The 13,408-nt window shown below is 42.5% G+C and overlaps 1 protein-coding gene across 1 annotated transcript; it reads right to left on the minus strand.

Moving 5' to 3' along the window:
- Window positions 1-840: 840 nt before the first annotated feature.
- sesn4 (sestrin 4) lies at window positions 841-12,689 on the minus strand. Its single transcript, XM_022196701.2, is given in 10 exon segments — window positions 841-2,853; window positions 3,307-3,451; window positions 3,541-3,707; window positions 4,532-4,656; window positions 4,838-4,952; window positions 5,604-5,626; window positions 5,629-5,848; window positions 6,067-6,249; window positions 6,472-6,669; window positions 12,470-12,689. Coding segments are annotated over 10 exon segments (1,332 nt in total). The 5' UTR covers window positions 12,536-12,689; the 3' UTR covers window positions 841-2,763.
- Between the last annotated feature and the right edge of the window lie 719 nt (window positions 12,690-13,408).

Here is a 13,408-nt window from a genome sequence, read left to right on the forward strand (position 1 = left end):
ACTAAAGGTGGTCAAACAAAATATTGGTGTACAACCCTTTTTTGGCCAGGCAGTTTATTAGGAACACTTTTAAATGTAATACAGACCAGTACATGATCACCACTACCCACCATCATTAAGTAGAATAATCATCTTTTGGGAATCGGTGGCACCTGACAATGTAGATGTTTTGTAGCAACAGAATTTTTGGCGAAGCTTTTGGATTGTATATGATTTCACAGGTGTAATTAATAAAATGGTCGGTGAATGTAAATGCACTAGAATGTGTCACCTGTGTCTATCAGGCTTGGTTCAGTTCTGCAGGTCTGCCACCAGAGAGCGCTGTGCTCCAGGAATCAGTGACACATTGATGCACGATTAAAACAGACAAGTCATTAAACAAAAGAGAAAAGGAGTGTTAAAGCTCATCTTTCATTATGGCAATGGTAGCGTGAGCAAGACGTTTCTTCCAGTTCTCCGGCGCCTTCAACCACCTCTCACGGTCTTCTTCAGCAGATGAGAACATGCTGAGATTCAAATTTAATGGAGATGTGGTTGAAAACTCAAGAAAATACATTTAAGAGATAAAATTTTTTAAATCTTTTCCCATGTTGGTTTGCTTTCCTTCTTACACCCACTAAAGACTGATGTTGAGGCAAATTTGTGTTTTGCAATTTCAGGTAATTTGACATTTCTATACATGTTGATGATCCAAGAGAATTCTTTGCATCCTGGAAGGTAAAAGATCTAAAAACCGGTGAAACTATGAGGATAATATGAAGTTATTCTCACTTGGAAAGGCACTAAAAAGCACTGGACCATTTTTTAAGGAATGCCGTAAAAGAAAACAGAAGGCAGGAGTTATTTTTAATAGAGCATCTTTATAGAAAACATTTCTTCACATTTTCAAAAAACATTTTTTTGTCTTTTTACTTGTTCTTGTTTTTAGTTGTTTTTTTATTTTTTAAATAATTGTCCTTTTTTTTTTAATCTGCTAAAGTTGAACATTTTTAACATCCATCTGTGTCAAAGGCTCTTGCTGAGTTGCTGGGGCTTGTAGAAGGTGTCTGATGGAAAACACGGGCGTTCACAGCTGCAACACTTAGCAGAAATGGTGCTGACCAACACCAAGAAAGAAAAACGCTCCCATTCACGCAGGAAAAACCCCCCCGAGTTTTTTTTTGTGTGGGCGTGTTTCTCAGCTGCAACCAAAGCCTACGTTCAGCCTCCAGTAGTCACATCCCTCCACTTCAGCAGCACTCCAGTTTTAGCCTGAAGGCACCTGTGTAACAGCGCTTTTGCTTTTGTCGATATGCACTTGTTTCTATTCTACGTCCTGTAGTTACTAATTCTAACTCTGTCACACCTCTACGTCTACCCAGATTGCAGCACGACAAGCAGGTCCTACCGTCACACCCAGAAACAAACAAAGTACTCCAAAGTTTACAAAAACTGTAAAAATAAAAAAGACAAAAGAGATACAAGTGTATTAACAGCTAGTTTGCACATTGTTCTGCTCTGCAAATTGTACCGTGGATTTCGACTTGATAATCAGCTTTGATACAGCTCACAAAAACAAACCAAAAAAAAAAAAAAGCTTTAACACAAAGCTCAGAGAAAATAATCTGAACCCGGCGTAGATCTACTTCTGGATGTTTTTAATCTATCCAATTTATTACTTCGCTTTTGTTTAACTTTTTACTGACCTTGGGTCTGAAATTCAGTCTCTAATTTGATCACTTCTGAAGCTGGTCAGTAAAAAACTAAATGGTCTGGGAATGGCTCAGCTTAATCCTCGCTGTCAGAAACAGCTCACTGACCTCTTCAGATTAGTTTAGTTACAAATTTTCTTTTTTTTTTTTAAATACTACTTTCAAAATCCTTCTCTGTATCAGCACTGAACTGAGAGTGACAAAAAAACCTAATAATTTAGTGAAATATTTTGAATCAAGTACCTTCACTCTGAAATCTGGGGTGGAGAAAAGCTAAGTGTGAAAGTTTGAGGAAAAACAGTCTAGAAATCGTACGCATCTTACAGTGGAGAGGAAAGCTGTCAGATCCACAAACTCTGTGTCTCAATGTCTACTGATAAGCTACATTGCATTATAAATATATAAAGTTTAAAAAAGTGCTTATTAAAAGAAACTATAGTGATGTGATGACTTCCAGCAGTGTCACTGTTTTGTTTGTTCTTGACCAGCATTAATACGAAACGTCAGGGAGAGCAAAACTGTCGTCCTTCACAGTCCACTTAATGTTTTCCAACACTGACTAGGATTGTCCAAAAAAAAAAAACCAAACAAAACAAAACAAAACAAAACAAAACAAAGGCCCTGGTCTCCCATTAACATTCATTCAACTTGTACAAAAATGTATTTTTTGGGGAAAGCATAGTTATTACAAAAAAATCAAACTAAAAAGGAGAGTGTTGGCCACTGGTAACACGGACAGAACTGGAAAACAAGACGACAGGTAAAAATTAAAATAACTACTAATAATTGCACATAACCTTTGAGAGCCAAGACGTTTGATAAGAGGACTTCACAATGAGACGATTTGCAGGAGGGTTGAGAAGGGGCTGTGGCACGCTATGGCATAAATACATTAAATCTGAGAAAAAGAAAAGCACATTCATGAGACACGGCTACGAACAATGGAGCTCTGTGTCCCTAAAAGTGCCGCTCTCGTCCCGCGTCACCGTCCGCTCTTGAGAGGTCTTTATCCTCGTGTCTCTGGGTCTCTCTGTACCGGCGGAGAGTTTTAACTTCATGTTTCTCCGAGCACTTAGGCAATCATGTACTGAGTGATGGCTCTGAGGGCGTACAGCAGCTCCGCCTGCAGCCGGGCCTCCATGATTAATAGATTAACATGTATCTGAGCAGAGACAGAGAGAAATGATTAACCTACAACACCATCTGAGGGTCGATAAAACTCATATTTGTTTGTGAAAACATACTAAATGTATCTGTCAAACATCATGTTGAGTTGACGGTTAAACAGTTTGATATCACATGAAATTCACATATTTTCTTAAGAATTAGATGAAAAAACTGACAACACTCTAGTATCTCTCAATGAAATATGAAGCCAACATTAGTAGCATGTTAGCTTAGCCTGGCTCTTTTCTGAGATAACAGCCAAACATGTTAAAATCATTTTTCATGGGTGGGTTATGTGTTTATTCTGGTGCTGGTAGGTGAATTTTCTTACTTTTGGACGGAACCAGGTTAGCTGTTTTGCTCCGTTTCCACTAATTATGCTAATTAGCTTCGTATTTAGCATGTAACAGGACAAAGGTGTAAAAGCATCAGTAAAAAGCCCTCTTACCCGCTCTGAAGTTTTGAGTGGAGTCCAACTCAGCGGACACACTGGAGTTTTGGTGGCATCCGGAAAACAGGCCACAGCCTTGATGTACAGCTTCAAATCTCGCTCCAGCAACTGGTTCACTTCTCCGTAATCATAATCGTCATAGCTGCAACCGAGGGCAAACTCATTTTTAGATACTAAACATAACGCAGAGTTTTTATTATGAGCACATGCACAAAATGAAGCAGCGCTCACCGTATTCCTAACACACAGTGGATGTAGTTCCAGACGGCCCTCTTCAGGTCGGGGCTGTGCAACGAGGGGAGGGTGGTCACGCTCCTGAATCTGTTGTCCAAGAGATGCCCGATGTCCGAATACAGTCTGTTGATTAAGGAGAAGCCGTGGTCTTCCCATGAATAGTCCTGCAGAGCCGGTAGAGCAAGTCAGTGCCACAAGACTTTAACAGGACAATCATCTAATATTACATAGAGGAGCTCCCAACATATCCCATTAGCTAAGTATGGTTCTATCTTTATTTTCTTATATTTAGTGGTGTAAACATTTAAAATGATCCGGAAACTATATCAATGTAAACAAAAATGAAAGAAAAGCCTGAAAAAACAAATACAATTTTGTGTTTTCAAATCACTCCTGACTGTCTAGTTATGAACCGCTGCAGCATGGCACTTAATAGCACTAAACCAGTGAAAACAGATTAGCATTATTTCGAGATAATGTAATGCAGAGTAAGGTTATATGCACCCGTGAGCCTGCAAAACCGCATCACTGTGCTCTAGTGACATTTTAATTCATCAACCATTTGCACTTTTTCTATATATTTCATTAAAAGATAAACACAACAATAGAAAATATATGAAAAAAAGAAACTTCAGCTCCCATCATCATTGGTTGTTTTCTCTCAGGTTTACTGAGGTAAAACACTAAAAACAGTATTGATTTATTTACTCTGCCTGACTGCAGACATTGAATTTCCATCATAATTTTGATCCTGGCCATTTAAAGATGCACTCAAACTGCTTGTGGCTGTGACACAGAAGCAGTTTGGATGTAACCACGGCAACATAACTCTGTTAACACACTGAATGTCTGCAGCGTCCTCGTACACAACTTTAACAGACACATCAGAAGCAACCATTTCCTGTAGCAGTTGCACAAAAGGCCATAATAACCAACTGACAACACCACCACTCTCCCAGTAATGCGTCCATGCTTGTAATTTCCTCACCTGAACTCTAAATACTTGGAAGTGGTCCTCCTCCCTGCGGGCAAACTCCTGATAGCAAAAGTCAGGGTCTGTGATAAAACGCGACGGATCTGCAAAGCAAATCATCTCCTCCTCCTCTTCCATGTCTAAAAAAAGAGATGAACGCAAACGAGATTGAGGAGAGGCAGGGAGAGTGCGTCACTGAGTGTATCTGATGAGTGGTAATTGCTCGAGTTTCACAGCATATGACCTCAATGTAACGCTCAAGACAGCCATTAGAAGTCAGTGTGAACAACCAAGCAGCGTTTCTCAGTATTTCTGTCGGACCTGTTTGCTGGAGTGTCTGTGTCTGCAGAAGGCGCTCTTGTCTCTTCTCGCACTCCTCCTGGGACTTCTGGATCCTCTCCTTCAGACACACCATGTCACAACTGGAGTCCAGAGACTGTTGACACAAATACCAGTGAATGTGCTGATCAACAGACAGAAGCAACTACTGTGGCAAAAAATAACCTGATCGTGCAACATCAGGAAATATTAGCATCTTCTGCTGTCTATCAAATGGTACTTGTGTGTCTCTGTGTGTGTGTGTGTGTGTCTGTAGAAACTATAGCTGATTTTATCTTTAGGATAAAAGATCATGTGCATAAATTTATAAGCACCAAAAATATTAAAACCAAGTTTTAATGTTGAATTTATAATAAAATAATGTTTAATTCTGCAAACACAGAAGCTTCTGTGTTATATCATTTCACATTATATGTTGGAGGGTTTTGGACTTTTGGTTACAAAACACATCGAACACGGGCTCATTGGATAATTTTTCATTATAATCTGGCACAGGCTAAAAGAATAACTGATAAATTTTACAATAATATCAAATGCATAACCTTTGTAATTATAAAAGCTTAATTTATTTATTTATCCATATATCCCATTAGCATATTTATATAGCAGAAAAAAACATCTAAGAAAATGTATCTGTCTTTAAACAAATGTTCAAAGTTAGGGTTTGATAAGATTAAAATAAGAGACTACACTGGCTCTGCAAATCTTTTTGGCTATTATTTTTACAAGGAAAGTCAGATTTTTTTACCCGTCGTCGTGTTATGTGTTCGGGGGAACGGCAAGCGACTGAGGCACGTTGGTGTTGCCGTTGGCAGCATCAAAGGGGCAGAAGGTCGGCGGGGTACCGTTGGGAGATTTCGAGAGAGGGACAAAGTCTGAGCCTGTGTCGCATCCAAACACAAAGCTGCAGAGAGAGTGGCAGTGAGCCAGGATCACCACAGCCTGCACCAGCTCAGCCAGCGACCAGCACTGCTCCCTGGACTTCAGCAGCGTCTGGAGGGAGCAGAGAAAAAATTACAACAGTGATTTAGTCCCAGGAAATAATAACACTTAAGATAAACAAGAAAGAAAAGAGGAATGACTTCCAACAAAATAAACAGTCTTTGTGTAAAGCTGTGTTTCTCTGGGTGTTAACAATGAAATATATACTGATGTCTTCTGGTTTAGGCACATTTTGTTGTGTGGTTTGTGTCTGTAAGTTGTTGCCCTACCTGGATGTGTGAGCAGGCGGTGAGCCAGGGTTGGTGGGCCAGCACCTTGTTGATGTGGTCCAGCAGACGAAGGCGAGGGGGTGCCGCCTCCAAACCCTGCAACCACAGAGGGTCGCCGCCCACCCTCAGAAACTGTGCTGAGTGCAGGTAAACCAGGTAGTTGCAGTGATGTCGTGCTGCAGCCTGGAGGGGGACAGAGGTGGAAGTTGAGGAGGCAAATTTGTGGAAATAAGTGACTTCAAAACACATGCTATTCTCTAGTTCTGTGCAACACTGGTATGAACAGTGGTGATTCTTGGTGCCTGAAAGAAGCGTGTGAAGAACAGCTTTCTATGTTTTTGTACAGTAGGGTAGTAAACGGTGAGAAGCCTTGTGCTCAACAGTGAGAACAGCCGAGTTACTGACCATGATGGCAATGTAATGGCGGTATGGCAGCGGCAAGGGGCCGTCCATGTGCAGGATGTAGTGCTGTGTGCGCAGGAAGCTCTCCAAGTACTGGGGGTGAGACGCCATCTGCTGGGACACGGCATCCACACTCCCCCTGCTGACCAGAGCCTTCATGAACAGCAGTGACACTCGCTCCTTCTCACCGTTCACCATCACCTGCACAAACAAGGATGAGGAGGAGGGAGAAGGTCAGTTTGTGATGCAAACTTTAAAACCATAAACTGTTATTCCAGTACAAGCTGTGGATTTTTTCCCCCACTGTGCTGATGTTTATAAACCCGAGGAAGTAGCCACTATGGCTGAAACACAGTATGGAGTTAAAAAAAAAAAAGTGACAGAATATTAACTGCTTGAAATTTTACAATCTGTTTCGGTCATGTTTCAAGCTAAAGTTCCTGAATTAGCTGGTTCAATATCTACTGCTTTTCTCTCCAATAGCACTTTAAAGCCAGTGTATTTTCTGGACTTCCTGTTAGACAAAGCAAGCCACCTGAAAAACTTTACAGACAAAACAATCTGTTAGTCAAGAAAGCATCTATGTATAACAATATTTCCTTCACAATATGTAAATGCACCTATAAATCTAGTAGCATGACATAAAAACCTGAAATACAGAGCTGACTGTACTTAAGAGCAATTATCAAATTTCAATTTGTGACCAAAGCAGGTTGGCTCAAGCTAAGGTTGGACTTCAGAGTCCACACCATGTGACGACAGGCTCAGACTGTGCTGTGGACTGGAGTTATGTTCCACGCCTTAAATCAGCTGTAGAGAGGCAGTCTTGGAAGAATGGCAGCCGTGATGCACAGATACCGGTGCCAGTGACCAGCCAGTGCATTCCTTACCGTATTCTTTCTCCAAATAAAACAAGCAAACAACAGAATCGCAGCAGGAAGCTCGACAGACACACAAACACCAACTCAGGTTGGCTGCAGCAGGGTCAGACGATTTAAACAAGTCCATGACATTATTATTAAATGCAGAGGAGGCACTGTGGATTTATAGGTATCCACGTCTGTGAAATAAAAGAGAATGCTTTAAGCAAAAAACAAACAGGGTCAAAAACAGGGCAAAAATACCCAAAATTGTCCTTAGAAAAGGGGATTTACACGCTGGGAGGAAGCACAAATGAAAGAACTAATGTGAAAGTTGAGCTTAGGAGGCCTTGAAAAGGGAAGCGGGGCAGCAGCAAAGAAATGGATGAGACCAAACACACAAACATGGAGCGACTGGGCTGAGGAGCCTGAGGCCAAGAGAAACAGACCCATGTGGAGAGGGAAGCTGGCCTGCCCTCACAGCCCAGCCATTTACTAGCTCTCTCACCGTCATACAATGGCCTCTAGGAAAAGGTGTTGGGAGCTCAACCCCGGGCGAGGACCCAGTTCCCCTGTATGTGAAACCCGATCGCACAGCGCTGATCAAAGCTAAATGGTTCACTGCAGGTTAAATTGTAAGAATGCTGAAAGAGACTGCTAATTTTAACAGCACAAATAGCTGCCTAGTAATATTACAGCACTGTTAAATCACAAACACCTCAACTTATGTCACAGGTTGATGGAGACGGGGGTGAGTAGCGGGCCTCGTTACTTAATTTTAGCCCCGTACAGCTCTTTGGCATTCAGCACCATGTTTATCAGGCTGGTAGCTCCATGTGGTATTTCACTTCTCCCTGCAGTGGATAAGGGTTTCCTCCTGATCCTGCAAAAAGCTCCACCTCTCGACCTATATAGAGTCAGTTTTCAGATCTTAAAAGAAGTATAGCACATTAAACAAATCGACTTCGTTCTGACGTTTACATTTCCCTAATCTCAGTTTATACAAAGCAAACCGCCCCAAGGAAGCAGGAAGATAAAAAGGCAGTGAGTGAGCGAAGGGAGCTGGTACTAAATGAAACACTCAGACCCTGACCCGCTCTCGTCTGTCAACGTACATGAGAAATGGCACAGAGGGAACGTAGAGCACACAGGTGCCTGCCAATCAAAGACCTACTGACTAGCACATTCACACAAGTATCTCTCTGCAAACACAGAGCTTCTCATTAGTATGCCGAGCTGCAGGAGCTGGGTTACTGCTCCATCAAGCACTAACTGGCTCAGTCACCAAAAAGAACAGCATTTCAGACGCCTGCACTGCATAGAAAACACGCTCCAAGGGAGACCTGTCAAGACTTAGCATGTAGGTAAACGCTCAGGCTATTTTTTCCCCATCATTGTAGAATAAGCAGGGATCACAGCATTGACTGATCCATCTGATTATAAATGACGCATGTGCAACTCTTCTGACACTGTGGTCTGTTCAGTCTATGCTATAGATCAATACTGATATTTTTAGGCTAATATCATCACAAAATCAGCATATTTTTAAATCATAAGCAGACTAAAAACATGTTGCTTCTGAAAACCAGGTTAGTAAAGTCTCACCAACACTATGGGAAAACCTTTAAAGTGGGACAACATTAGCACTCAAGTGACGCAATGACCGTTGGGCACAACACAGGCAGTCACCCTGCTGATGTGTCCCTGTACTGTGGCTTCTTGCTCGGAGGGAAAACCAATTTTTGAACGAGGATTACTTCAGCGAAAGGTTACTGCTGTTGTCAGACGGGCTAAAGCTAAAATTACAGACTTGTTCAATGAACTGTGAACCCCGTGCCCAACCAGGACACAGCCCTGTACAGCGTCTTTAAATGGGCTCTGGACAAAGACAGCAAACACATGGCAGACGTCATCAAGCAGAAAATACATACAAGACCAGCATAAACGTGAAACAAAACAACAAATCTTGACAAGCAATGACCTATTCTTAGTCTTGTAGTAATATTCTACTTTTAACAGCTGTAAAAATCAGTAAAATAAGGGACGACACTTACTCTCACGGACGGAGGAGATGAGATTTGTCACCAAACAATCAAAGAGGAAATTGGTATTTCGTGTCGTCGCATAAACATGTCTGGACGAATACGAAGGGAAAAGTCAAACTGAAACAGGAACTACAGTAAATGTGAGCATTCATGCAACAGGAAATGACACATCCTACGGGTTTAACACAGTCTGCTGACATTACAAAATCAAAATTAAGAATTCAGCTCGATCTACACTTCAAGACACTTTATAGTGTGTATTTACATTCAATTTTAGAAGTTTTCAGATATTTCTAGATCTGATCTAGAAGAAAAGGTTACATACCATGACCTTTCTATTTTAAGTGAAGCCATTTATATTTTGCGACATATTTAAGGAGCCACTTACATCCAAACTAATCAATATTTATAATTAATAAACACTGTGGGGTGGGGGTTTAGACAGACATCATTTGTCAAAACTGTGTCCAGACAGCCATCCACACCGCTTCGTCTTTACTGCCTGAAAACAAGCCACAGAGGCAGCACACAGCTCTACTTTTGAGAAAGCAATGCTCTCCTTATTGTCCACCCACATGAAAAAACACCCGCATGAAAAGGAAAAAAAAAACAAAAAAAAAAACTGGTAACAAGCTTGTGTGGGTGGATATATAAAGCAACAAAAAGCGATCATCATTTAGGCCACTGTGTACGGCATTACAAAGCATGTTTTGGTTTCATGTATATGCACACAATCCTATTAATTCTGTTCACAGCTCACCCTGTAGCGACTGATTTTGAAACAGCTATTTTTTGTACCGGTAGTAAAAAACAAGCCAGGGGGTTGACAAAGGTGAAACAGCAATGTGGATATTAGAGTGCTGCTGTATTCAAATCACAAGATGCATTCAAACTTCTAGCATGGCTGCAAGATCTTACAAAAAAAAATCCTCACAGGGGGCCTGTTGTGAACAAAAATTCACAGGTGCATATCATTTGACATTCAAAAAATAATAATCTCCCTTCCCAAAACAAAGGAGAGGTCATTTGTTTATTGATCAGAGAGGAGCAAGAGGCAGGGATGAAATGAAAAACAGGAGTGACGTCATTTAGGGGAGGAAAGGTACACGGAGACAAAGACGGGCTTTGATAGCAGGCTGACAAACAAAACAGCATCACTGTACAAGCAGGAAGACGAAGGACAGCGCAGCACTGAGATGACACACAAAGAAGTGGAAAAATGATGCCAAGGGTAAATGTGTCAGCTTCAGCTCAGATGTGCATGTAGTGTGTGTGTGTGTGTGTGTGTGTGTGTGTGTGTGTGTGTGTGTGTGTGTAAGTGCTTGGTGGGCTGCAGGAGGGGGCTGCTGCAGATATAGGAGAAGGACATTCAATCTGCATTCCAACTGAGCCTGGATGAGGCTCATCCTTATCATGCGCTGGCGTCCTGACGGCATTCCCTCCCCCTGCCCCTGGACTACAACCACCATCACCGGAAACACAAGCAGCCAGGGCCGATTTTGGCTCTGCAACCTGAACTTAGGGAGTAGTGCAAAACAAACCAGCTGCAGGCCGGGGACGGTTTGCAGAGGGCAGGAGAGGGGAGGGAAAGGAGCTGCATGTACAACACAACCAAGACAAACACAACACTGTGCTGCGGGATAAAAAAAAACAGACAAAGGCGAACCCTTATAGAGCAGATTAGTGATTGGACCTGTCAGAAAACATGGCAGGCAGGTAGAACAAGGGCAAGCTGCAGCTACAAAAGACTCTCACTGATAACGGTAATTTATTACTTGTCTCACTCAAAAACAAGCAGGGGGGTGGAGGCCATCATGTCAAAGTCACATGCATGCCAAGCCAATTTAACAGGCAGCTTTAAATAGTTAGTAAGCTCCTTGCTACAACAGAATTACTGACTGATTGCCCCTAGCTGGGGACACTTATGTACAAATGCCTGCTGACAATGGAGGTGAACAGTACTCGTAAGGAGATCTTGGGTTTGAAAGGAGAGTTGCTGCTCACATTACTGCCTGTTTTGTTCCATATCTGGGCTCTAATCTGCAGCAAACATGTCTTTTTTGGACTGTAGTCGAGACAGCGCCCCCCTCCTGTTGCAAAGCGGAAAAACAGCAGCAGAGGAGAAAAACAACTTTGATTGGCAGTCCAGTTCAGCCTGCAAAAACAGCACAATAAAAGTCGTCAACACTTAGAGGGAAGGCAGGCAATGGGGGAAACAGAAAATCCCCGTCGTGTCCTCGTGGATTTAACACATTTACAGCGCTGTGTCCGGCCAGCACGTCCTCATATCTAATTAATGAGTAAATAAACGCCACTGCATTACTTCACAGCCTCCAAACTGACTGGCACTTTCCTCCCAAATCCTCAGATGATGTCACCGTCACCTGCAGCTCTCTGCTCGCACTGCAGCACGTTAACACACAACAAAAATCACACCAAAAGTCAAATATAACCACGGATTTTTTTTGGTTTTAAAAGGGCTGCTTAAACCATCCCCACTGAAACAACAAAGGAAGAGTGCTGGTTACATTCTTTGTGCAGTGGCTGTGATGAGAGTCTCACAAACTGATTTGGTTCAAAACGGTCGAATTCGGCTCAACGGTAACGATTTAACCACCGACGAAAGCTGTACGTGTCTGGATAAAGACAGAAGATGGAAAACACAACACGGTACTGGATGGTGTGTTAAAGCAGGCTGTTCAGAAAAGCACCAAATTCAACCCTTTGTTGTCCGTACAGTTGCGGTGTTTTTTAAAAACATTTGCTCGGTAAACCGTTAGCCGAGTTAGCAGGCTGGATTCTAAGTTTGGCTATTTTCGTTCGCTAGCTAACGGCTGTAGTTAGTAACGGATACTGCTTTTAAAAAAAAGTTCAGACGCCGAAAAACACACAAAGGTAACTTCGTCTGTCACCTCAGCGGTTTCCTACCAAAAACAGGTCATTGGATGTTTAAAATACAGTCGGTTAAAAGATGAACTTTCATCTTTTCGCCAAATGAATGAACGTTAGTCGCTGCTCGGTTAGCCGCTAGCTTTAATTGCGTTAAAACTAACTTAGCCTAACTATCCCCTGGTGTCAGCTAGCACTACAACCTACCTGTTTCTGGACTCGCTGGCACTGGGTTCTCAGGGGGTACTCCATTTTATTCGTACAGATGATCATCTTCCAACAAAAGTGTGCTATTGCATGGATGCGTCCTTCCTTGGTGCTTTCCGACCTTTCTGCTAACAAAGGCAGCAAGCCTGCCGCCGGCTGCAGTCAGTCTGTCTGGGGCTGCAGACTGGACTGAAGGCTCCAAACCTTCCCAGCGCCGGGCTGACAGCTCCAGTAACAGTGTGCCCAATCAAAGCGCAGGAGGCGGAGCGGCTGCTTCAGGGTTATGCCCAAATGCTAATGAACATCTGCAAACAACAGCACAGAGAGACAAAAACAGGCCAAGGCAGACACAGGGTCGGACTAGCAACTTCAGAGCAGCTCCTGGGACGGGACACTTGTTATTTAGACAGGAAGGAGCGGTCTGTAGAGGACACAGTTGTTGTTTTTGTGCTGCTTTGTGGAGCACATTTGGTGCTAGCTGTGCTCTTTAAGTTAACACACACCTTCAAAGGACAGGTTTTTAGTTCGGCAAGTGAACTTAGGTGCTGTTGTCGGTCCTGTCAATAATTGTACAGAACAGTAAAGATCATTTCTGATGAAAAGCATTTTTTTTTTTAGCTTGTTAGCATCTGTATTCCTTTCAGCTCATCCATTCAGGGTTCACCACAGCGAATCGTCTTCGTCCGTCTAACCATCCTCTGTATCCTCTTCTCTCACACCAGCTAACTTCACCTCTTCTTTCAGGGTTTCTCCAGGGCATTAAAAAGCATTAATAATCATTAAATTGATTTTGTGAAAATTAAGGCCTTTAAATGGCATTAGAAATCCATCCATTCTCTATACACCGCTATATCCTCACTAGGGTCGTGCTGGAGCCTATCCCAGCTGACTCGGGCGAAGGCAGGGGACACCCTGGGCAGGTCGCCAGTCTGTCACTGG

The sequence above is a fragment of the Acanthochromis polyacanthus genome, chromosome 10 (assembly GCF_021347895.1).
Source record: "Acanthochromis polyacanthus isolate Apoly-LR-REF ecotype Palm Island chromosome 10, KAUST_Apoly_ChrSc, whole genome shotgun sequence".
In the NCBI taxonomy this organism is placed as follows: domain Eukaryota; kingdom Metazoa; phylum Chordata; class Actinopteri; family Pomacentridae; genus Acanthochromis; species Acanthochromis polyacanthus.